The following is a 25,801-nucleotide window of genomic DNA, read 5'->3' on the forward strand; positions in this document are numbered from 1 at the left end:
TTTTCCTGACAGTGAAAATTAAATTACTCTTTTTCACAATTTTCTCTCTCTTCTTTCTTCTTGTCGTACTTTTCCAACTTAATTTCCTCTGTGAATTAATTAATTAATCATCATATTCACTTTGCACAATGCATGTACTGTTTTGAGTCTGTGTATCAGCAGTTTTTGAACTTTGAAAAGCTCCTGGGCACTAAATGCTCATGCCCACCCTATGCATTAGACTCAGCATGTACAGAGATCTCTAGTCTACTCACAGCATGGTATGTTAATGGTATTTCTGAAGTATCTTCTTGCTGTGGACAAGTTTTGATTGAAGGAGGATATGTTTAAGCCATTTTCCTGAAGCACTTTGGCCACTAAACTGCAGAAAAAGATTACTGTTATCTGTGATTAACGCATGCATTATTATCCATTACAGACACTACTATTCTAAGGGCTGTTAGGTGTCAAGGATCTTTGGTAAGTACAGACTTAATTAATTTTATATTACTGTTCATTCCTCTGAGTAAACAAAAAATATTTGGGTCAATGCAGACACTCAATATCCACTTTTAAAGCAGTCACTCAGAGCAGACCATATGGGCAGTTTGCATTGTCACCTGACCATGCTGCCTGCCATCTATATGGTTCCGAATGCCAAGTGGTACCGCACACAGCCAGCTATGCTGGCTCTAGTCCACATGGGGATTCCTGCACCAAAAGTGGGAAAAGCAGAGCAATTTCAGGTGCAGTATGGCTGTTGCAGCAGTACATAAAATGGCCTAGTGAGAGAGTAGATTTGTCTGTCACAGTACATTAAAAAGAAGGGGCTGATGGACAAGGTTCATTGCTGAATCAGGACTTCATCCTTATCTGTTTGGAAGACTCTCTTTTCTAGATTTGTTATTTTCTCTTTTAAGTCCTTGATTTTGTACTTTTACTGTGACTTGTTTACCGTGCAGCCGTTCAACTCACTGCTTTGCCTTTCAGGAAGAACATTACCCACAGTTGTTGTTGCATTTTGAAGATTTAAAAAAAATTAACACCATCATTACATTTTAATTAAGGTTACCTGATAATGAAACCTGTCAATTATTAATGTTTAAAACCCAAATAATTTTAATAAATTAAATTTTTTGTATTCATCCTATGTAACAGCTGTAATGTTTTTCTGACATAATGCTGATCATGATAGTGTTTTTCAAAGAGACAGTACAGAGTCTATACTAACATTCTTTTGAATAAAAAAGTATGATTGCTTTGATCTCATTGCTGATTACTGATGATGCTAACTAACAATGGAAATTTTTCTTGACTTTGTGTAATAGCTCTTGGGTTGCTTTACTGGTCTTTGTAAAAAAGCTGAGATGTGAAATAAATTCAACTTTCTTTTCAATTGGTGCAAAAGCCAGAAACCCCGTTTACTAAATAACATTGTGATTTTTATTTTGCTGCCTTAAGCAATTTGCTCTCTGCTCTATTTAAGGGTTTAGACATTTTCTCCTTTTCCTGATGAGGGTACTTATCTAAGCAGTATGTGGAAGCTAGGAGGAATCTTCCAGAAATGTCCTTCCAGCCTGTGGGTCACAGACATTCCTGAAAGCCTTTTAATGTTAAACTTTCTGTAAAGCAGTAAATGCTACCCAGGGGGTAGGGGTGTATTGTGGGTTTTTTTTAAAGTAGATAAAGAATTTAGTTAGTATCTGTACAATGCATATATAATATGGCTGCCCTTCGATTTAAATTATGGTAATAAGATAGCTTAGTTATTGTTGCAAAAAAATGTGTTAACCTGTTATATCAGCACTGTAATACTTGCATTCGTATATTCCCCAGTGTTTGTAAGAGTGCCTTTAACCTGAGAAGCCCCAAGTGATTTGCACATTGAACATCCTACTAGACTCTGCATGAAAAATGGAAGTTCTGAACAACTTGTTTTTAGAGATTAAAAACAATGAGAATCAGACCTGCAAATTACTCTGAAAATAAAACAATTCAGGAATAATAGCCAGGGAAAGAGAAGGGTATCTTGATTTATGCTATTGTTATCATTACAGAATTAGAGATAAAATAGTAGTACGGCTTGACAGTTTAATACCATTATGTCATTTTTGTAGTTTGGAATTTAAATAATAATCTACATGACAAATAAAAATTAGTTTGTGAGGCTTGATTCCTGGGTGAGTGTAATAGAAAACTATCAGATGATTTTGCAGGTCTTGCAATTGCTGTTCATGTGAAATTGCAGTATATGCATTGGACAAATCTGTGGCCATAGAGCTGTTTTATTAACTTATATGTTCTTTTAATTCCCAAGTTTTAAAAAAGATAAAAGGTGGAATCCAAATGTATAAGATGGAATCAGAGAGGGATATAATTTGACTGTAACATCAACTTCTTACACACATTCTCTGCTTGATGAGATGTAAAAGAAAATTAGCATATTCTTCCTTCCCTGAAATTTAATTCAAATTATTTTAGAACTAGTTTAACTTCTGACAGCTGAAATGCATACATTAGCCATCTAGAGCCATCTGCAAGGCAAACACATTCTTACCTCATATGTTTCTAATTGGAACGTGTTGTCTTGCAGACACCATTGGATTCCATGCTCTGATCTGGTAATGAATTCTGGAATCATGCATCTCCCCAAGGATTTATATGTCATGGATTAAGGACAGGTTTTTGCGAATTTCAGTCTTTTTCACACTTCAATTGTAAGTGTAAACAATATTTCTTGGGTAGCAGCCTGATTATATGAAGAGTTACTATACTCCAAACCAGGGGTTACTTCAGGTAGGTAGGTATTACATAGGATTTTTTTAAAGTATTACATTTCCATTTTAATTTTCCAGGATGATCAGCTAATTTTTTCTGTCAATATCTAATATCCTTCACTTTATATAGGTAATCCAGTAAAGCTACATGAGATTTCCTATCTCTACAGTCTGAATTTCATTCTCTAGCTCAGAAACAGTGGACTATATTACATGATTAGCATTTTAATACTCTTTTTTTGAATGACAGAGTAAAAAGGATTTGAAATAATTAATTTTTAATGTTTTCATCAGTATCAAATGACCTATCAAGATTCTTTTATTGGTGGCATTTACATTCTCTACTTTATTGTCTTGTTTGAGGATAAAATATTGCATATGAAGTATTTTTAAGTTATTGCCTGATTACATTTTAATGATTTAATGGAAATGTGGAAATACTTCAACTAAATGTTGAAAATGTTTGATGGAAAATGAAATAGATTGTTAATGAGTTAAAATGATATCTACTGAAAAGTCAGAATACAATTACTGCAGTTTTCTCACCCTAAAACCAAAGTGCAAATTTAAATAAGTCTTAACTAAAACAGTAGCATAATGATTTTTATCACTTGTATAACATCAATCTAGAAATCCTGGGAGCAAATGTATTTAATTTGTAAATTAGTATTGAGATGTCAAGGGCAAGAAGCTGAAGGAGTCTTTCATTACATTGTAAAGTAGAGTGGACAATAAAAATGTGGCTGAGGGACGGCAGCATTGCTGTTGAGTACAAGAGAGGTATCTGTAGTATTGAGTTCTAGAATATATTTTAAACTCAAAAACTAGTTAGATAAGTGCACACAGGACAGTGACTGCTGTTACAATATTACAGGAAGTGCTAACAGATAAATTTTAAATTTTGAACAATTGGTGGGGCCTTTTCAGTAACATTTCCTTGTATCATGAACAATCCTGAATGAAGCAGCATGCTTTCCTGACCAAGGACCAATGGGTAAAGAGCCCTTAAGAGGATCAGGTCTAGGCAGGCTGAGCCAAGACCTTGAGGGGTTTCATTTTCACAGACACAATGAGAAACCAGCTCATAAGCCACTCTTCTTTTCCTACCAGCCTCAAACAGAACTGAAAGAACAGTCAGTTGTTTTCTAGGCAGTGGCCAGTAAAATTATCTTGTGCAGTTAACACTGATCTTGAGTTTTCTAAGCCAGGCTGAAGGGCATTCATCCAGTATCTGGCATTGCTACCCAGTACTGATATCCAGTACCTCTCTGGAAGCAGTTGCTTTGCTGTCCTTTGCTTATCTGCTATTTTACACCTTCATGGTTGCTTTCTTGCAAGAAACAACCATACTCTGGCTCCTGGCATCTTTTTACAGGGACACAGAAGTTCCTTTGAAAACATCTTGAAGTTTTACTTATATCTAGTACAACAAGGTGTTCAGTTCCTCTTTGTCATGCATTTATATTTTCCTTCCATTTATATGCCACAACACTCATTAAAGGCTCTGGAATAAGTCAGATTAAGATTCCCACCTGGTTAAAGGTTCAGAATTTTGGGAGAGTGGTATGTCATGGCTTAGCAAAACCAACTGATTGAAATAGAAAAGCAGCCCCAGAGGACAGAAAGAAAAATCACAGTACATCATCTTGCCTTTTTTGGATAGATTCCATCAGTCATAGGTGAACCTAAATACCTTAAGGAACCTGGGAATATTGGGGAATCTTTTAATGTAGCAGAACAGGAAAATCAATGTGTGCCGTCAGATGCTCTGTATAACTCCTGAGGACTTGTTATAGGACTTCTTCTCAGTTGAGGACCCCAAAGTGCCAGGGGAGACTAGAGAGTACCCTGCATGGCACTCAAAGGAAATCCATTTGGTCTCCTACATAACTCTGCCCTGATGAAAGTCTTTCCTTGAGAAGCAAGCCCTGAGCTTTTTTTTCCCCCAGTGTCAGTCTGATGACTTGTCCAGAAGTGTTCCTCTGATCAAATTTGTCGGCTTTGTCAGAACATTTTCTGCAGTGTTCATCAGAGATGAAGTTTTTCATGTAGGATTTGTCTGTAATAAAATAATTTTAGTAAAACCAAATACAGGATTATACATACCCTTGGTCTTCTTTAAGGAACTTCTTTCAACAATAAAAAATCTTGTAAAAATTATGATCAAGCGAAAAGTTGAATGTCCTCAATCATACATGATTACATTTTATGATTAAACTTACACAGTATAATGGTGGAAAATACTTTCAAATAGGTCTACATTTTAGTGCCTCATCAGAAATGTAGAAATATTTCAACCAAAGAAGATGTTTGATATAAAATTAAATAGATTATTATTAAGTTATTTTTAACGAAGTAATTTTACTAAGCTAATACAGACAGTATTTATTATCCAGGATTATATCACAGTAGCAAAGAAATCCTAATAAATTTATGACTCTAGAGGTTTAGTTTAGTTTCAGTCATAGAGTAATCAAATGTAAGTAAATGTAAAATTTGAATTTGTTTTCGTAAGAAATTCTGAAAAGTCCAGAAATGCCGTCAAAATACATTTTACAGTAACACAAAGAGTTTGTGAGACACAAATACAGTTGCAGGTGTATATGAGAAACTAGATTTTTCAATGATGACTGTCATTGATTCTGCTGGGATCTAGATCACTGCAGAAATCCATCATAAATACATATATTTAAGGCTTTAGATCCCAACATAAAAAATCCTAAAGAACCCATTTTGGAGAAATGTGATCTTCAATTCTGCATCAGGTCACTTTAAAAGGAAGGTCTCCTATTGCGAATGACAAATTGAGACAGACAAAATTAGAGGTACTGTTTGAAATTTGAAGTAAAACCCTTACCTGTAAAAAACTAGATTTTAGACTTTAAGATTTAAATAATAAGTTTAGATATAAAGTTGGCATATCACTTTCTGACACTAAGATGACTAATATAGAAATAATATAACTAAACCTTCCGTGATTCTTTCCTTAGTTCTCTTCTGAGTACTGCAGAGAACTGCAACAATCACAGATTTCAATCAGTAGGAAGAAAAATAACCCCTTAAAGATCAAACTGGTTACAGAAGAGAGACTGGTTGTATTGAATCAAGATAACAGTGAAAGAAAAGAAAATTGTAATCAATTCTAGATGGATATGTACAGAAAAGTACAGAAATGGATAAAAATGTGGGCCAAGTTTTTCCAGCATTGTACTGCCTTTTGGTTTTAAGCAAAAACATTATGTTATTCTCAGACATTTCTGTTTTATTTACCCCTTATTGAGGAATTCACTTATTCTAGTCCTCAACCAGTCAATTCTTGCATGAGGACTTTACAGAATTACTCATATGAGAGAGACTTCATTCCCTTAGTCATTTCAGTGGTCCTTTACTGACATCTCACTAATAACTCTGTATCCCTTTTTGTACAGGGCAGCCCCGAACTGAACCCAGAGATGGCCTCTCTGCTGAGCAGAGTGACAGGATCATCTTCTGTGGCACCATTAGCCTTCTTGACAAAAGGATGCGCTGCTGGCTCATATTCAAGTCTACCAGAACTCCCAGGTTTTCTTGTGTAGCACTGCTTTTCCAGCTGCTTTCCTGCATGTATTGAGGTATGGGGGAGCTGTTCCCAGGTGCAAGACTGCTCTTGTTGAACAGCATGATGTTCCTGTCAGTCCATTTCTCCAGCCAGTCAAAGTTTCACTGGACAGCAGCACAACCCTCTGGTGTATTATCCCCTTCTTCCTATTTTGTCCTCTGCAGCTTGCTGAGGGTATGCTCTGCCCCAGAATCCAGGTCATCAGTGAAGGTGATGAACAGGACAGGACCCAGGTTTGTTCTCTAGGATTCACCACTAGCTACTTGCCTCCAGGAAGACTTTGTGCCACTAATCACAGCACTATGAGCTTGCACTTCAAGCCAGTTTAAATCCACCTCAGAGTTTGCTAAGGATCCTATTACTGAAAGAAGGCTTGGCCTGAACTAACATGCAAATGGGACCATATGGATTTTATTTAACAATAAATGGATTTTATTTAACAATAAAATGAGAGTGAAAGAGAGGGAGAGAGAGAGAGTGAGAGAGAAGAAAGTGAGAGAGAGAGATAGCAGAAGAAAGTCACCACCCATGGATCCAGAAGTGTCCTTTTGATCCTTCTTAACCCAGGGTGGTAGGGTTCTGAGGTCATTCAAAGCTTCTCACTATATATACATTTTTGTAAGCAAAGGAACTAATGGTCATTGGTTACACAGTTCTCTTAATCTATTGGTTAAAGGATTCCCTCACTTCTAATGCTAATTAGTCCCATGCTCAGTCTTCCTCTGGGTTGTGAGTTGGTGGCTGCCTGCCAGAATTGCATTTTACCCAGCCTGAGCTGACCTCAGCATAGCTGGTGAACTGGCTTTCTTCGTGGCTCATAGATTCAGCCATTATCATTGATACATTCTTCTACCCCAGTTTTATTTACTTCCCCCTAGGCCGGAGATAACACTCAGACAACATCTTTATCTTGTCTCATGTATTCCTCATGGTGTCTTAATTCACAGCCCAAGTTTCAGGTATACACAGAGGCATGGTGGTTGCAGATGCCAGTTGTCCCATAACCTGCTGATCAGGATCTTTGTTTGTCCAGTAATAAGCATAAGAGCAGCAGTTTCTTTACACACTTTGTCACAGTGTGAATTTTTGTCTGGATTACCCAGGATGCTAGCTAGATCTTGCAGGCTTGGAGTTAGGTCATTCTGTCACTCCATTCTGTGCTTATCTCATGTCAAAGTCTTTCTGTGGTAACTGTGTTTGAGACAGAAAACTGTGATCTTTAAGTCCTTATACTATTATTGTCTGCCTTAGAACTTTCTGGTAAATAAAAGGCATCTCTAAGGATAGATTGGTGTCTTTGTCCATATCCACAGCAATCCAATGCGTCTTTCCTCACAGCCTCTGCCTGGGTATGGGGCTGAACATCAGCAGATGCTCTTGATGTCCTATCTTCCTTTTCTGTTCATCTGTGACCTGGAATTCGCCAGAGGAGAGTGTGCATCTCATAGTTATAATTTTGTCAGGATTGCAAAGAACAAAAGATGCTGAAAACACATCCACAAAAGCAATACTATACACCATGAAGACAGTTACTTGTCAGATGATAGCTACAACAGATAATCTTACTCCCAGACTTTCATGTTATCAGCAATAATTTTCTCTAAAAATGACAAAACACACTGGTTTTTCCTTCTTTTCCATCTCAGTATCACTAAGTGAGGCTGTAGGCATGTGATAAAAACATGAGGTGTGTATGTAGAATACTGGAAAAAGCTTAACTTGGATCTGAGCTTCTGTAGGCAGGCACAAGCCATGAGAGACTCTGTTGTGCTTCACAGCAGCTGCTCCCTGAGCAGCTATTTTTTGGGATTTTTTTTTTTTTTTAAGAATTGTCTCATGAGAGAAGCAAGATGACTAAACCTTTGGCAGGTAGGAGAGCTACAAACATACCCACTGTTTGACAAAAAAGCTCACACACTTCTGAGTAGGCATGAAGGTCCTTTGCCTGTAAAAGTGATACCTGAGTCTTGTCCTGGATTTCTGCTGTCTTCAACAGCTAAATAGTCTTGACTAACAGCACCAGTACTGAGAATTCTTCATTATCAGAATATGTTAAGATCCAGACCATGTCCCCAGATGATTTCTGACAAAAGCTGCCTGGAAAGTACTGAAACAAATAAAAGGCTGCTAATATAAAAAAGTTAATCCCAGTAGTGAAAAAATCAGCAAACCTTTGCTGCTGCCCAAGCAGAAACAAAAGAGATATCACAAATGCAATGAATGAAAAGAAATAATTCCAATAAGCAAAATCTAGTGAAGTGACTGCAAAATATTAAAAACAACTCAAATTTTATTGTAAACATTTTAATACTATGGTGGTTAAGAAATACAAGCTTGCTGATCAGGATCAATTTAACCAGAAAATAGCCTACAAAGGACCTGCTCTTACTCCAAGAGAATATTAACAGCATTTTACAGCAGACTTCAAGGAAAACCAAATTTGAGCATTTAAACTGTTTCTGTATTTTTACAAAAGTATGTATCTCTAAAAACCCCAATATATGACAAAAATGTGCATCTCCACTCTATACCTCAGGTGTTTTCCTATGGAGGATCAATCTCTCAGAGTTGGAGTAGTCTTCATAATGTGCATTTTTAATAATTAATGAATAATCTTCCTCTGGAACTAATAACAACCCATATAAAATAAAACAGTATTGCTCAAGAAATAGCTTAGGCCTTGAAGAAAGGTAGAGTTAAACAATTAGACATGTCCTGCAAAATTGTGAGTCCTACTGACTTTAGAAAAATGTCTCAGTCATCAATTCTTGTTGAAAATGTACAAAAGAAGCCAGTATTAGATTTATTTTTACTCTTCTTTGTGGCCCTTTTTCAAATAAAACCATGGTAACATGCTATTAAACATGATGCAACTTTTTCTTGTATAACTAGTTAGCTTCTATATTACATTTCTTAAGTTTTAATATATTTTTGAATATTTACTAAAGGATATTGTTTTACCAGACTTCCTGGTTAAAACAATTTAAATTACATTATTACTGGAATTTTAGACTATGTCACTAAAAGTAATTTTTCATGACATTTTTTTATTTTGGGTTTTTTGAGATCAAAAGGTAGAAGCAATTTTGTCTTAACAGGGAGTTGGTCCCTCCCTTTTCTGACATATGAGCAGTAATTTCATAAGTCTAGGGAGGCAAAAATTGCAGTTAAAATGGCAGTCCTGGCATACATGTGAGATCTGTTTAAATTTATGGATAATATTTTAGCATACACACCCACACACCTGCATGGAGACAAACAGGAGCCTATGACTTATACCCCCTAGTTTTTAAAATACTTCCACCAAATGTTTTATTACAGCCTTAAAGCTTTTAAAACATTATGCTTAATGCCACTAATAATAAAGCCAGTCACTTTTAGGAAGAGACAAAGTAACTAAGTGGATTATTCTTATTACAAAAATGTATTTTTGTCAAAACCACAAGTATGTGTGATGGTGAATTTCAGTTCTTACATCTCTTTAAATTTGCATATATTAAAAAAGATGACAGATTATTTAGTCTAATCAGTGTAGTTATACTTGTAGTTTTTAATTCTACTCATATATTCCCGAAAAGATTGTTTTATGCAGCCTGTTAGAAAACAAAATATTAGTAGTTGATTTACTGCTGATTTTCAGATTAAGTGAAAATTTATGGTCCTGATCCCTTCATAGCCTATAAGAGGCTGACCATGCTGGAGCTGCTCCAGTAAAGGAATATAAGATCATTCTTAATAAAGCTCTGATTTCATTCCATCACATTTGGCAGATGGCACATTCCACAGCATATTTCTCCTTGTTCTCTGCTAGAACAGGGGAGTACACCACCTACTGAAAAACCACAGGTTTCCCACACAAATTCTGATACTAGAGGGACAATATACCTACACTCACATGCTTTTCTAGATGGAAGTACAGTGTACTTTGAAGAGTCATGCCACTAGAAATAAAAATTTCCTTGTGCTTCCTTGTACCTCCCTGAAAAGTGAAGCCCTAAACTACCTTGTGCCATTCTTCAGCACCTGATTCCCACATTCATTTCTAGTATCTCTTACTATAATAGATGTTCTTTCACTTTCACTTGAAAATACTGTGTAAAGCAGCAAGTCTGGAATTATTGTTGAACTGGCTGCTGTTTGGTACTGTAACTCATCAGTCTGTATTTAGAATAACTATAAAGTGCTTTAAAATAGTTTCACAAGAAAGGTGCAGATAAACACTGTGCCCTCTTATGTCCTTTCCGATGAGACATAAAGTCCTGGAGAGCCCATATTTAAAAGTATCCTCAGGTTTTACAGCAATTTAATAATGACTCTGATTTCTTACACTGGAGAATGCTTCTGTCTCCAGTATTTATTTGGGTCAGTGTCTCACAGCATCATCGCTGGCAGGCCAGCTGCTTGCCCTCCATTAGTCTTGCAGGATCCAAACACACTCATCTGAATGGGTAAAAAAGGCATGGTGCTGGGAATCTGCACAAAATGGTCCTCCTGTTGTGCAGAACTTGTGGTTGTTAGTTGATTCCTTTTGATTGCTATTTGCTGAAAAGATGAACTGGCAGCACACTGCAGTGTAATTTTTCTTTTTGGTTAATAGGCTCAAATTATTACAGTGGAATGATGACAGGTCTATCAGTTTTCAAAATTTTCCAGGATTTAGATCATGGCACTGAAATAGCCCTGATGAATGTCTATATAATGCATGGTACAGCACTTCTGCTCCCAAAAGATCTAAGTAAAAATGGGAAGCATCTTTATTGCTTTTATGTATAAGGAACTGAAGCACCAATGAGTGAGTGAAGTGTGTCAACGCAGAGTCAAACCCCTAAATGTCTCTATAGATTACATTCTTCTGCAGTACACAGACCTCCCCTAAAAACTGGGATTACTTCTACAGAGTAATAATTTTATAACTTAGGGGTAAATTCTTTTCCCATCAAAATTTCCCAAAGGCAAAACTCCCACTGAAGAAGTATGATGTGGATTTCACATCACATTTGTAACCAAATTCAAGTACTTTGTCACATAAAGGAGAAGTATCGAACAGCTTCACAGCATGCTTGATGCAGTCTATTCCAATTCTGAATGATAAAAATGCAGTATCAAACATTTCACCTTTTTTCAATATTTTTCTATTCACAATTTTTCTGCTCACATGACTGTGACTTTCCTTAACTGTTATTTCTACAGCCTAAAGAGGGAAAAAGAAATAACAAAGGAAACAGAAAACAATAAATCCTATTATCCAGTTGACTGAATAAATGTAGATGATCACCAAGTCCATATCAAACCGCCATCCACGGCTATCGTCCTCGAAGTCCATAAAGTCCATCCTGTGAGCAGCATGTGGGAAATGCCTCCTTGTTACAGTATTTGAGCGCCTTCGAAAACCTGCTGAAAAACAGACTAGGAGATAAAAATCTTTTTAAAAGGAACCAGATTGACTACCAAAAAACGTTAACACTCCTTCCTCCAGTTATCAGAGACAAATAGAAGCAGGAAATCTCACACCTCACTGATAAGTTTCATCACTTTGTCGGACAAGAAGCTATCTTTGGAATTGATTTTGAAGGATTTAAAAAGTAACACTGTGTTCCTTAAAAAGTAACTCTGTGTTCATGTCTAGAAAATAAAATGTTTGTTTGTTTGGATTTGGAATTCTTTACCATAATAAAGTAATGATATCTGCGTATGTTACCCAGATCTATGAACACCTCTCTTTTGGTGCCTTGTTTCACTGAGTTTGACTCAGCGATCTAGAAGTGAAAGGCTCCATATACCGTAATGAATCTCTTCAGTAATTAGTTAAGAAGGGTTCCTTAAGTCTACTCATCTGAATTCTTCAGTAATCAAAAATATCCAGACCTGTACATACATAGTCCAACAGCTGATACACACTTGAATTCCTTTTTACTAGAATCTGAGATTCTTTTTCAAAGTTAAATTAAAATAAATATTCTAAATAAATTGTGCTTGCTTTAATATGGTGTTCATTATATTTAATATAATGCATACCAGGTTAAAATTTAATTTTTAAATAACTATTTGTACACTGATAACAGATGAAAACAAGTCAAGTGGAAGTAAAAATCCTGTGTCTCCAAGATGGCCTGAGTGTGGCTGCCAAAAGGTCTGTCCTCTTCATTGTCCCCTAGACTTCTCCACGTAGCAAGAGAGGTACTGTAGAAGCATATACCTCTTCCCTGTGTCAAGGCATGAGGTTGGAGAAGAGTCTGTGCAGCTGTGTCAAACAGTAGCCTGTGGCACAAAAAAGAGACTGGGAACTGTGGTGCAAAGGCTGAAAATCTGTCCCATTCTGATAAAGGACAATTGTACTCTGGATTTTTGCTCTATTTTCACATAATGAGCAATTTTTAAGATGCATTCTGTATTCTTTAATAAATTCTGACAAGAAAAATACCTTTTGCATCTCCAGCTGGAGTGGAAGTAAACCATGTTTCTTAACCATCTGCAGATAAAAGCTGAGAGCTGTAGAGCTCCTCAAAAACTGAACAGCAACATAGAGTAGGGGTTTGAATTATGAAACAGGAGACCTGAGGGAGCATCAAACATCTTCTAATGTATATTTTTACTTCTTTAAAAAATCCTAGCATACATTATTTCAATCCCCAAATAATATGGTCCCCAAATAATTACTGCATGGGCATGTATTTGTGAAAAAATATATTTTATTTAACTTTCTTGCACATGCCTGTGTTGCTATACTCTGAACAAGAACTTCTACTGAAATCACATGAATATGCATGCACAGTGCTGGCAGAGTCTGGCAGACTGTTAGTGGGAACCTGTTACTAGATAACAAAAACAATGTTGTGTGCAAATCACACTTTTATATGCACCAAAGTGTGCAAACCAAAAAGGATTTTCAGTAAGCATTAGTAGGCACATCTGTTGCACTTTGAAACCTTCTGTTGAAGTACTAGCAAAATAGAAAATAAAACTACAAAAAATTAAAATATCCTCCCACTTTTGTAAATTGACCTACTTTTTTTAAACTTGAAAATAGAAGGTATAAGATAGAAAATTTTACTCTAAAAATGTCCCCAAATGAATAATATGCAAGCTACAATAACCATTTACATTATAAGGGCTCAATTAAAATTAAATTATGTATGAACAAGTGTTCTGAGGTTATCAGATATACCAAAGTACATAATTTTGGCACAGTCTCTTCTTTCTGCAGTGGATGAGAAGAGCTATTGAAAGACTGTGAGAAAAAATGCAAGCACAGACTGAGACCTTCCCATATGTGCCCTTGCAGTACCTGGCAGCTTAGTGCGCTAGATCTTTGGAAGCTGTTTCCAGAACAATGTGTTAAAACAGCATTGCATGTGTCTCTGCATGCTTTTGAACCAGATCTCACATTGACTCCATTTACTGCACTTTATGTCCCTTGGTGGAGTAGTTTTGGAGTAAATAAATTGTTTTCCTTTCAGGTAAAACCAGAAACAGAAGATGAGCTCTAAGAGCTCACAAGTGTTCCAGTAATATGCTTCAACCACTAATGGGCATTTAGCCCTTGGGACTGCACGTTGCCTCACATGCAAATGGGAACATCTGACCTCACAGCATCAATTTTTGTGCTCTGTTATAGCTGATATAATTGCTAATGCAAGAATGCCTCTGAGAGACAGTGAATAATCTTTCCTACAACATCTTTATCCCATTCATAATTTTACAGATCTCTTGTTTCTGTTTTCTCTAATAAGCTTTCCTAACAAAAGAACTTTTGAATTTCCTTTGTATGGAAAAAGCTTCAAAACTTCAGACTATCCTTTCCACATTATGCTTCACCCTCCTTTATTTTTCTCTGAGATGATGTAATCTAAAATTATGCAAAATTTGAGTTGTGGGATCACTACAAATCTAGACAATGATATAATGTTTTGTTATGATTCCTGTTTACCTTTTTACTGTATCTGTACATTAAATGTTTTCAAAAAAATAATCCCAGTATTATCTAAATATCTTTTTTTAAATGGCAATAGCTATCTTTCAGCACACTACAGTGAATATTATGCCTTATGGAGATGCATAATGCCTCTGTGTACACCTGCTCCACCCCCTGACTGTCCTCCTAGTAAGTGTTTTCCTTACTTGCAATCTAAAGTTTTCAAATGCCTCAATGTTCATTCTCTTGCCGCACACAACTGTGAACAGGTGGTCTGTCCTCTTGGTGGTCTCCTTATAGGTATGATAAGGCTAACTGGAAATCCTCCCCAAAGCCCACCCTTTCCCTGACCGAAGAAGTCAGTTCTTACAGCCTCTCCTTCCAGGTCAGCTTCTCCAGATCTCTGAGCATCCCAGCTAAACCTGGGTCGCTCTGCTAAACCAGCTCCAGTCTACTTCCCTGTGCAAGGGAGGAAGGCAAAACAGCAGGATTTTAGATGTGGTGCATTGAATAATAGTGGATAAAAGCTTCATCTACAGGTTTTCATACATCATACTCCTGTTCACAAAGCCCAGGATGCTGCTGGCATTCTTCACTACCAGGGCACACTTCCAGCTCACCCACAGCTTGCTCTCCATCAGGATGCCCAGGCTCTTTCCAGAGATCTGTCCCCAGTCTTTCAGTGCTCAACCTGTCTCATTGCCAAGGGCTCTTCCTTCCCAGGTGCCGGTCTCAGCATTTGTCCTTGTTGAATTTCAGAGTCCTTCCAGAATATTTCTACAGCTTGTCAAGGTATCTCTGAATGGTAGCCCTGTGCTGAGTCTATCAATCTGTCCTCAACTTTGCTGTTCTCCATAGGGCTGATGAAAATGTATTCTGTTGCTTCCTTTAGGTCACAGATCAGAAGAACTGTTAGTTGTCAATTTCATATTTACTATCATTAGCAAAGTGAATAATTTAATATCAGTATAAATTTTACCAGCTGTATATCACTTATGAATGTTTTGAACTACACAGACCACTATGTCATTCTGACAAGGTCTCAGTTTGACTTGCTATGTGCTCTTTTACACTGTATTTTCCATCTCTTTTTTGGGGCTGTTTTTCTTTTTAGGTGCCTGGCAAAAGGGTCTTTGTCTGATGCAGCACCTGCATTTCTCCAATGTCTTGTCCTCTCTGAATTGCTATTCAGCAATTCAGCAGCCCCACCACTGAGTCTACCAATTTGTTGTCACCTGCAGACTTGATGACAGCATGGAGGAAAAGAACAAAATTTCCAAATATTATATAATTTTTCAAGAATACAGGTGTTTTTATGTTGCTTTCATGCTTTGACAAATGAGGTATCATCCCAAACTTCTTGCATAAATGCCAGCTTTCTCCCATACGCACATCAAGAGGCATTATATTCTGATTATGCTAACATAATAGCTAAATTGCAAGATCTGCTAGTTAAGATGAGCTGTGAGATTTGTATTTCCAAGAAAGAAAAATCATATATTGCTAGAAAGGTTTATGAGAGAGCAGTACTTATTCTGCATGAATGACGGCAAGCATATCCCATTAACTTCTCATCTCATGCCCCAAGGTCTCAGTCTCAAGCTCTCCACTGAAACTCAAGTTCCCAAAATATCCAGTTCCTTCCCAAAACTAAGGCCATTCAATGAAATCACCATCCTTCTTAGATCCAGAGATCCACTTCTTCTGCATGAAAATCTTGACCCTCACCACCCTCTTGCCTCAGTATTTCAGCTCCATACACCTGTTGTCTCAGAAGTCTTTTTTTCTAGAGAGAGACATATAAAATTACAGACTTTTCTTTCTCCAGGGTGCATACCAGAACCTTCACGTCTCCTACACTGAAACTTCTACTATCATCTTCCAAGGCCTTTTTCACAGCAAAATCATCTTTCCAAACCTCCCTCACTATCCTGCTCTTACCTTCATCTCACTTTCTCTCTGCTTTCTTTGCATATTTGTCTGCTCTTGCCCCTTCTGATTCGACCTGTGAGCATTCGCTGCCTGCCAGCACCTTATACCCATGACTAAACTTATATGATAGCCTAAACATCTCTCCTTTTCTTTTCCATCCCCAAAATCCACCCTACTTTCTGATAGCGGTTGGGCTCTAGAAAACCTAGATGTAAAATGTACTTAAGGTGTAAAAATGTACTTTCCTTTCCTGAAACCATTTTTCATTCACTATGTTGTCTGTCTTACCAGTTATAGACTTTTGCAAAGCTTTTGGTTTTTTTGGTTAAGTGTTAAATTCTGTTGCAGTCTCAGAGAGGTAAATTGTGTTTAAGCAGTAATTTGCACATGATTAAAATGTGATTTATTGAACTCACTGTGCATATGATACAGAGAGCCTCTGCACATGAATAAATCAGTTGCATGCAGTCAATTTTGTGAGGAACACACAGAAACTGCTTTTTAAAGGTGTCAAAGACCCCTATCTAAAACAGTCTAGATAAGCAATCAGTTACTGTGGAAATCTGAAAATGCCATGTCCTGAAGCCTTTCATATGGGACACAAGATCCTATAAGGGACACACTCCTTTCCATAAGGCAGAGCTGGGAACCACTGTTCCAGCTAGATGTCTGCTTTGTGACTTTCATAAGGCATTTCACATGAAAAGGAGAACTACATGCTACAGACAAAACTATGCAGAAATCCCAATATGTGGAAGTCTCACTGATATACATATCATTTGTCAAAACAAAAGGCTTGTAAAAACTTCAGTCCTACAGAATCAAGCACCAGCCAAACAATGCTTCTTGCTGTCTGGAATTAGCAAAAGTATTTGCATTTATATCTAAGAATAATCTCCCCTCTCTTAAAACTTTATAAATCCTTCAGGGATCTGAGAAGAGCACATAACAAATGAACCAGAAATATACAAAATACAAAGGATAAAAAAATCCCAACCAAAACAATTCATAGAGGTTGCAATCACAATGACAGTTCTTAAAAATATTTATTTCATACAGCTCTCACTTCCCATATTATTTTCAAAATTATAAGTACAATTTTTTTGGTAGCTAAACTCAAAGTTTTTCTTCAGAGGTGTGTAAACAAAATAAACCCAGAATTTAAGGTTGTTAACTACAAATCAATACATAAAAGCCATACTTGAATTTAGCATTTCTTTTGATAATTTATGGTCAATCCCTTAAATTAACATCTCTCAGACCTTTAGGGCAGAGGGACAACTTGTCATTTGGGCTTTTTCCTCTGTGAAATACTGTAAATTGCATTCCATCACAATTATAATTATTTTCACTTGACAAAGAAATTTCATGGTTTTACTTTAGAGTGGAAATAAATATAAGATCTACTTCCATTCAAATACAGCTTGTCAGATTTCAGTGAGAATTATTTATAAGTGAAGTTTTTCACACATTCCAACTATTAGTTTGAATTCTAAGAAAAAATATAGCACCTCTTTACCAGTTAACAATGATGTTCAGAATACTAAGCAATCAAGGAAATAAAAAAGTCTGACAGTTACCTCTTGCTATTTTATAGCTATATAATTCAGCTTTTACAAATTAAAATATGAACCCATGAAGTTAGCTTGTATATTGTGAACAATAAGCAGATTGTGAGAAAAGAAAATGAGTAAGTTTGAAAATTATTGCCAAAAGCCATAAAGCCCCATTAAATGCATGTATACACATTTTACATTGGCTATTCTGCATAGCTAAATATGTCACTCATTTATTAAATAAGAAACATATTTACCAATTTTATGAGAATTATTCAATAGCTACTGTGTCCAGTGCCTCTCACAAATTCAAAGAAAAAATAGAACAACTCATAATTTCTGTCTTGGGCTGTTTGTTTTCCTGAAAATAACGGAATCAAGAAATGAGAGGACTGTGGGAGAGTATAATGACCTTAGAAAACATGCTCAGCCTGTGATTATTATCACAGAAAACATAATCATCTGTGATTATTCTATAATTATCAATACTCACAAATAGAAGCCACTTGGCTAGCTTAACTGCTAGGATACGTACTAAAATGGAAGTAATTAATCCACATATCACAGTGTAAAAGTCACTTGACTTTGGAAGACTTGAAGGAATTTTGGAAGATAGTCAGCAAGCAGATATTTTTTTTTAGGTAACTTGGTGAATTACCTGTTTGCTTTTTCTTCTATTCCTCAAATCATAACACATAATGCACCAAACAGAATATTATGTAACAGCTGAGGACTGATATCAAGGAATGAAGCATGGCCTCACACAAGTCATAGAGACCTAAATGCATAAGTTGCTTACATTCTAGACCATAAAATGTCTTGCTTTGATTTTAAAGGTAAGACTTGTACATGTGTATTGATGACATACGAATTACAGCTATGGTAATTTTCATACATTTGCCTTTAAGAAGGGGAGTTGTAATGACTTTTGTTCGCATTTCCTTGTAAATAAATTGTATCTTAACAGTGAATTTAACTTGTGGACAATTTCTCTCTTTGCCATGACAATGCAGACAATGAAAACCGGGGAATTTCAAACAGCAACTTGAGGTTGCTTCTGCTTCTGTAGTATGTGCATCAATAATCTAAAAGTATTCTGAATACTCTAAATCAAAGAGTTTTTTTCTTATTTTTAATCTACTTTCTGCTTCTCTTCCATTCTATCTAATCTCTTACTCATCATCAACATCATTCATCTCTCTCCTGCTGTTCCTACATTTTACCACTGAACATTTCTGTACATCATGTTGTATTTGCATCTTCCCAGATGACCAAATACTGTATTCCAGCTGCCAGAAACTTGCTAAGTTATCATCACAAAAGCCTTCCTCTTATTGCTGTTATGGCATTGGCTACCTCTAGTTTCATTCTTCCCCCACTAAGTACTCACATCTCTTTAGGCTCTGTTTGTACAGACTGCTACCTCACAATATATAGGGAGGCAAACACTATTGATATTTATAGGTAGACTTATTATATAATAAGAGATGACTGAATAAGTATAGAATAGTATAGGAATGTGCCCCCTGTTGACAGAGTAACAAAACTATCCTTTGTCCCCTCAAAAAGGAAAGAAGCCCAGAAGTTTCTCTCCTCGATTAGGTGAAAAAGCCACCTCATAGGACCTTGGGGACTTCACCTCAAACTTAAGGATAGCCAATTGGACAGTAGCCAAAAAGTCCTGCCTGGGGAATTTACTAGAAAAAGAAGAGAACAAAGAAACTAATTGCTTTGGTGAGGTGTTTTACCAGGGGCAAGAACCTCTTGCATCTGGCTCGGTTTTTCTCTCCTTGTTATTTTGCCTTCTATTAAACCATTTTTTTCCAACACTGCAACAGAAGCCATCCTGCTGATTTTATGCCTCCAAAGGTAGCTGAGCTATCTTGGGTGAGTGATAGACCTCCAAGAGCTTATGAGACCTGGCTCGAGGAGGCAACTATTACTGAATAGCATTAAAAAAATATGTCATATTGTTTCTTGTCTTTGATGTGAATGCTACTTGGCATGCTGCTTAATTCTCTCTAGATTCTTATTTTGTGACCTCCATGATTGCTTAATTCTCTCTAGATTCTTATTTTGACCTCCATGATTGCTGTATTTTTTCAAAACATAACATTTAATACTAATGGTGATTTAACAAAAAACTTCGCAGAGTTTTGTAACTACTGTTAAAACCCTTTCAGTGCTTAAGGCTTTAATGTTTTAAGCCAGTGTTAGTAATAACAGTAGATAATAGTAATGCAAATATTTTCTTTAAAATAAATTCATGAATTGGCCCTACTTCTCTTAAGACAGGGACAGTGTGACAGCAGAGATCAGAGGGAATACATGTAATAGGCGTGCCTCATCACACCCAGCTGTAAGACATGGCTCTGTGCATTTACCCAAAACATTCAGTTCATTTGCAAATCTGGCAACATGAGCCCTGTAATTTCTCTGGAGAAACTGGTGAATGACCTTTCTTGGACCCATGCCACTTTCTTAAAAAAAGGAATGTTCAGCTTTACCTAATGTCAATGCTCAAAATTCCAACTTCCCATCTGAGCAAACAAAATAAATGTTCCTCCAGATAATGAAAAATCCAAAGTACAAGACTGTATCTTTAGAAAGCTGGCACAGTTTTTCTGAACTGAAAGTTTTCTGATGCTGACAGTACTTAACCAGTCTTTAGGAAGTTAGCCACCACTTCACAAATGATCTGTCTAAAAAGGCTTCATAGTTGTTCAACATAAAATTAAAAATAAATTTTCACAAAGCACGGTTACTAAAAAGTTAACCAGGAAGAAGTTATTTGAAATAAAAAGAAAATGTTTATGAACTGTTAAAAATTCCTTCCTTTAATTCTTGATTAGATGTGTAATGGTTGTTGTAATATATGTTATTAAATAATTCATGCTTATAGAGAGAATGTATTTCATAAGATATGAAATCCAAATGAGCCTCTGACCGCAAGCAGCCCAGCCAGAAAAATACATCTGAATACACGACTTCCCCTGACGCGATCAACACCGGCTACCGCTCAGGAAACAGTGATTGTCCAGCTCTGCACAGTGAAAGGAACTGTCTTGCATATGCAGAGTTACAAAAGAAATTGGGACTCCTCTGCCTCAGGCATAAAACTATAAAACAGCTCTGCAAGAAGCGGAGCTCATGAATAGAAGGAGGTCTGATGCGATAGAGGTCAGATCTAGGTTCACCCAGCGCCGATCCCAGGCTCGATGCTGTCTCTTTGGCTGTGGACCGTATTTTGGTCATGGAAAAAAATAAAATCTTTTCATATTTTGATAAATTTGGCTTTTCAATTGATCATTTATAACAGTTGTTATCTCTGATTTTTTCTGATGTCATTTCAAACATTCACCTTTATCTACTCAGTAAGTATATTCAACAAAGCTCCTGAATTTGCTCTGCTGTTTGCACATCTCTGACTTCTTTAAGAAGGTTGGGCTGGTATGGCTCTGGAGTAATTAAAATATAATCACATTTTCATGCTTATTATTCTCACACATCACCTTGAGTACTTTCATGGTTCCTCTTTTATCCTCCATCAAATTAAAATGTCACCTTTTGTTTTCACTTTAAAGGGTGTCCACAACTCTGTATTGCCTAAAAAATGTTCCTAGCTTTTTTACAATTATGCTGTGCAAGCACCACATTCTTCCAAAAATCTCGTCAGGTTTCTGTCCAATAAATGCTCCAGGATCAAAGGGAATTTGTGTTTATGTCCAACTTTGGAATGGCACAGAGTTATCTGTCACTTGTACAGATGTATGAAGTAGTAATCACAGGCGTGTTAGGCAGGAAAAACACTGTATGTGGTTGCCTCCCTATCCACTCATTGACAGTGATGAAGCCAACTGATACACCTACCTCTGTTATCAATCCCAAACTATTATTTTTATAGCAAACAGAGTTTCTGTGAGGTATCAAATTAACAGACTGAACACCAGGCAAGCTTAACTTTTGAGTTAAGATGTATTTACACCAGCAGAGTTGAAACTCTTTAGTGGCTACATGAGCACAAACTGCTCTCCTAGGCAGTGCATTTCAGTGCTGGGGAAGAATGTACGACAAAAAAATTACTAAGCATAATAGTTAACAGCTATAGCTAACAGTAACAGCATATAATATAACCATTTTTCCCTATTCCCTATTCTTCTTGGTATAGTTGGCAAGGATTATTCCCCACTTCCACTAAAACACATTAAAAACACTTGCTAATTCCTTTCATTGGTGAAGAAAAAAAGCATCTTTGCTTTCACTTGTTCACAGAGATCTGAACTAATCACAGCAGAATTTTACACAAAATATAAATATAAAAATCAAGAGATATTTTATGTTCTGAACAAATTCTGTAATGAAAGACTACCACTTCAAAAAATTAATAATTCAAAGTTTATCTAACGGGGTTAAACTAAGATTATGTATTCTTTTCAGTTGTCTCCAGAGAGCAAATAGTAAATATTTATGTGATCCTATTTAATAAATAAAATAAAACCCTTTTATGATGGCTTAAATAAAATTGTAATGGAAGACACTATTTTATCAAACTGCAGAACATCTTATAAAACAGGCATACTTAGTAGTCCAAAGATCTTCCTACCCTATCATTCTTTCCCTGACAAGTCAAACTATGAGGAATTGGTCAGGATTGAAAAAAGTAAGAACAAGGTAAGCATATTTGCAACCCTCTTCCCTCTCAGTACCAGGGACTTGCATTTCCAGGATCTCTGCAGACAAATGTGGTATCTTTGAGTTTAACAGAAACAAGAATCTGTCATTATTTGAACTCATGCTTTGGGGTAATGATAATTTTATTTAATGTCTTTTAGTTCTTCTGCAGAGTTCTAGTTCTTTTATTATGAGACAGTGAATAACAGCAGCACACATCCACTTCTGTCATGCCTTTAGTGATCTTAATTACTGCAATCATCCCCCCTCTTTTAGTAATCTATTTCTTTGTGTGAAGTATTCTAGTCTATTTACATAATCCTCATCAGGAAACAATTTAAAACTGACTTTCTCTTTTATCTTGTCTCTACCCTTCCCACTAACAATTTTGTTCTGTGATGAAAAGAAAACAATGTAAATATTGCTGAAGAACACTAGGTACTAAGACAGTCTCCTGCCACTGTTTGCACTTGGTTTTAATTTTAATTATCCCAAATATTTCATACTGTAAGGAAATCTGACATCTTCATATCTTGTAAAAAAATATGTTGGATAATACAAGCTGCAATTTAGACCCATACAGAACCCATGATATCTATTCAGTGAGAAATATTAATTATATACTTCTATTCTTTGTTTGGCATCTTTTAACTGGCTATTCATGCTACAAAGGACTTTCCCTCTTATCCTGAACACAGCTATATTTTATCAAGCATCTTTAGAAAAGGGTCTTCTTAAAAGTTTTTAGGAATTGTAAGCTGCAGAGTCAAAACCATGATACCTCCAACTCCCCTGCAAGTTCATTTGGGTGTCCCATGGCTGTGGGCCATGGCTTCATAGGAGGTCCAAAATGTTCTTAGTTTGTCTCACTGATCAGTATGAACACTTGGCTGCCTAAGCAGAACTAAAGATGCCAATCTAACATCCATTCAGGGACTTGTCAAATAGGAAAAGGCTACAGTATACTTTTTTGCCATGGCCATTCTATCACAACCCTTGGTGTTGCATAATTACAGCTATCATTATTACTGGTACACCAGTCTTACAATATCATGGTTAAATGGAAACAAGCAATCCTGATGACACATACAAATTAGATAGAATTTGATTCCCTTCAGTGCATTGATGAACAAAAGTAACCATAATTTCTGAGTAGTATATTATTCTCCTACACAGGCTAGTGCTGGAAGCAGTCTCTAGGACTGGAACATCCTTTTCAATGAGAATGTGGCTCTGAAGGAGTCCGTAAAAAAAAGCCTCTGCAAAACAGCTTAAAAGATAAACAAGGCTATTGATACACAATGTTTTGTTCTAACACTGTCAGCAAAGTAACAGGGAAGGAAGTGGCAGCCCTGAAGCTGAAGCTTGAGACATCTCTGTAGCAATGACCTTTTTATTTTAAACCTTCTCTTCCATTTTCTTTTCCTTTCAGATTGACTTCTACTTGGCAAGGAGAGGACTTCTACTTGGAAGGAGAAGCATAAAGGCTATTTAGAGCACAGCTGCTCCATAGGACCCAAGGGGGCCTCTGGAATCAAGAAATCAGTCTTGTATTTTTTACCAGCAGGAGCTGACAGAACTTGTGGGAAAGGAAAATGGTTGCAAGAATTAGGGTCCAAGTGCTGACAAATCAGTAAAATGACCAAGTGGCCATCAGTGGAGCTGACCTAAGACACACAACCAGCAGGTTTGGATTCTGTCTTTTCTGTATAAGTGTACTGTAAGCCTAACAGATACTGAAACAACTCTTTCCAGTGAAGTGTGTCTTTTTTAGGAAGAAAATTCACTTTCTGTGAAGACTGCAGATAGCAAATGCATTTTGTGACAAATAGATGTGTGCAAATTACTTTTTTGTGATTTGACAAGCTCTACTGAAGAATCTTGTGAGGAGAGGCTGAGAGAGCTGGGCCCATTTAGTCTAGAGAGGAGAAGGCTGAGAGGGAAGATCAAGAACACATATGAATATCCCAAAAGTGGGTGCCAAGAGGATGATGCCAGATTGTTCAGTGGTATCCAGAGACTGGGAAAAGAGCAATGGCCTAAACTAAAACACAAGAAGCTCCACCTCAACATGAGGAAGAACTTTGTATTGAGAGTGGCAGACTGGAACAGGCTGCCCAGGGAGGTTGTATAGCCTCCCTCTCCAGAGACATTCAAAACCTAGCTGGATGAGTTCCTGAGTCACCTGCTCTGGCTGACCCTGATGGGATGGAAGAGAAGAACTCAAGAAGAATAGTCCAAAATAAGGATTATTCTGGGAGCCTTCTGACAGCATTACTCTTTATAGCTAAAATTAAATGCTGCACCTTCTATTTTCAGTAACACCTGTCTTGTTTTCTGTAGTATATGATAGAGATAATTCATGCTTTGTAACTGTATAAAAATTATAAAGATCCAACCATGCCTCTGACCCCCATGGCCAGAACCAGGGCCTTCCTTTCTATTCAAAAGATTTCCGGCCCAGATAAAATCATGACTATTAACGAATGAATGAGTCCTTCCTGGGCAATCATCAGTCATCTCCCAGGAATGTCCAGAACATTCACAGAAGAGCACTTGGAAGAGATTACATCGGGCAACGTCTTGGCTACAACTGAAAAGAAGACTATCCCGAGGAGCTCGGACAGCCATCCAAACCTATGGACTGACTTTTGTATGGATTGAATTTGTATAGTTCCCTTCATACATAAGTAGGAACTTACAGAAATCTTAGGTAATTTCTGCTCCAGGCAGAATAAACTGTAATAAGCTGGCTACCTGGAGCAGTTGGTGTGACACTCTGGGGAGATGCTGACATTACGTCGGTCTGTCCCAAGTTCACCCAGTGTCAAAGTCCAGGACTGACATTTTATTCTCAGTAGATCACAGTATCTGAACTTGAAAATCAGTATTACTTCATTTGGTTCTTTTAAACAAGGAAGCATTAATTTAAAACTCGTAAATTTTCTTTTTCTAACATCCTGCCTTTGTTGCCTATCAAACTGAAATCACGATAACAAGAATCTTGAATCAAGAAAGTAAATTTTAGTATTGTACCCCCATTTTAAAGACAGAGATATAATGAAATGTACCGAATGGCATTATTAAAAGTTTTCTCTAAAGGAAATTGTTCACCATTTTCTCTAGAGAATGATTACATAAAAGGACATGGCAGATGTGACCTACTGAAGTGATGGTAATTTCCATCAGGTTTTAGAAGGCTTGGAAAACACTCTATTGCAATCCTGATGCAGAAATCAATATTTTTATTAAGTACCTAAAGAGATGAGATCAGGAAAGAATCTGCACAGATTTCATAGTCTGCAACACCGGAGGAATGTTTTCGAGATTAAACATTTGAAAAGATAGAAGATAGAAATAAACATTCTATATTTAA

The 25,801-nt window shown here is 36.6% G+C and overlaps 1 protein-coding gene across 2 annotated transcripts in view; it reads right to left on the reverse strand.

Annotated features, from left to right (window-relative positions):
* Positions 1 to 8,626: 8,626 nt before the first annotated feature.
* Positions 8,627 to 25,801, reverse strand: part of RNF180 (ring finger protein 180) — a 69,947-nt gene continuing 52,772 nt past the window's right edge. Inside the window, exon 7 of one of the 2 annotated variants that reach the window (XM_059874201.1) lies at positions 8,627 to 11,748. In XM_059874201.1, the coding sequence (XP_059730184.1) occupies positions 11,546 to 11,748 (203 nt within the window). In that variant the 3' untranslated portion in view covers positions 8,627 to 11,545. The remainder of the gene's footprint in view (positions 11,749 to 25,801) is intronic. The other variant, XM_059874200.1, reaches the window with a different exon arrangement.

This window comes from Haemorhous mexicanus, chromosome Z (assembly GCF_027477595.1).
Source record: "Haemorhous mexicanus isolate bHaeMex1 chromosome Z, bHaeMex1.pri, whole genome shotgun sequence".
NCBI lineage: Eukaryota > Metazoa > Chordata > Aves > Passeriformes > Fringillidae > Haemorhous > Haemorhous mexicanus.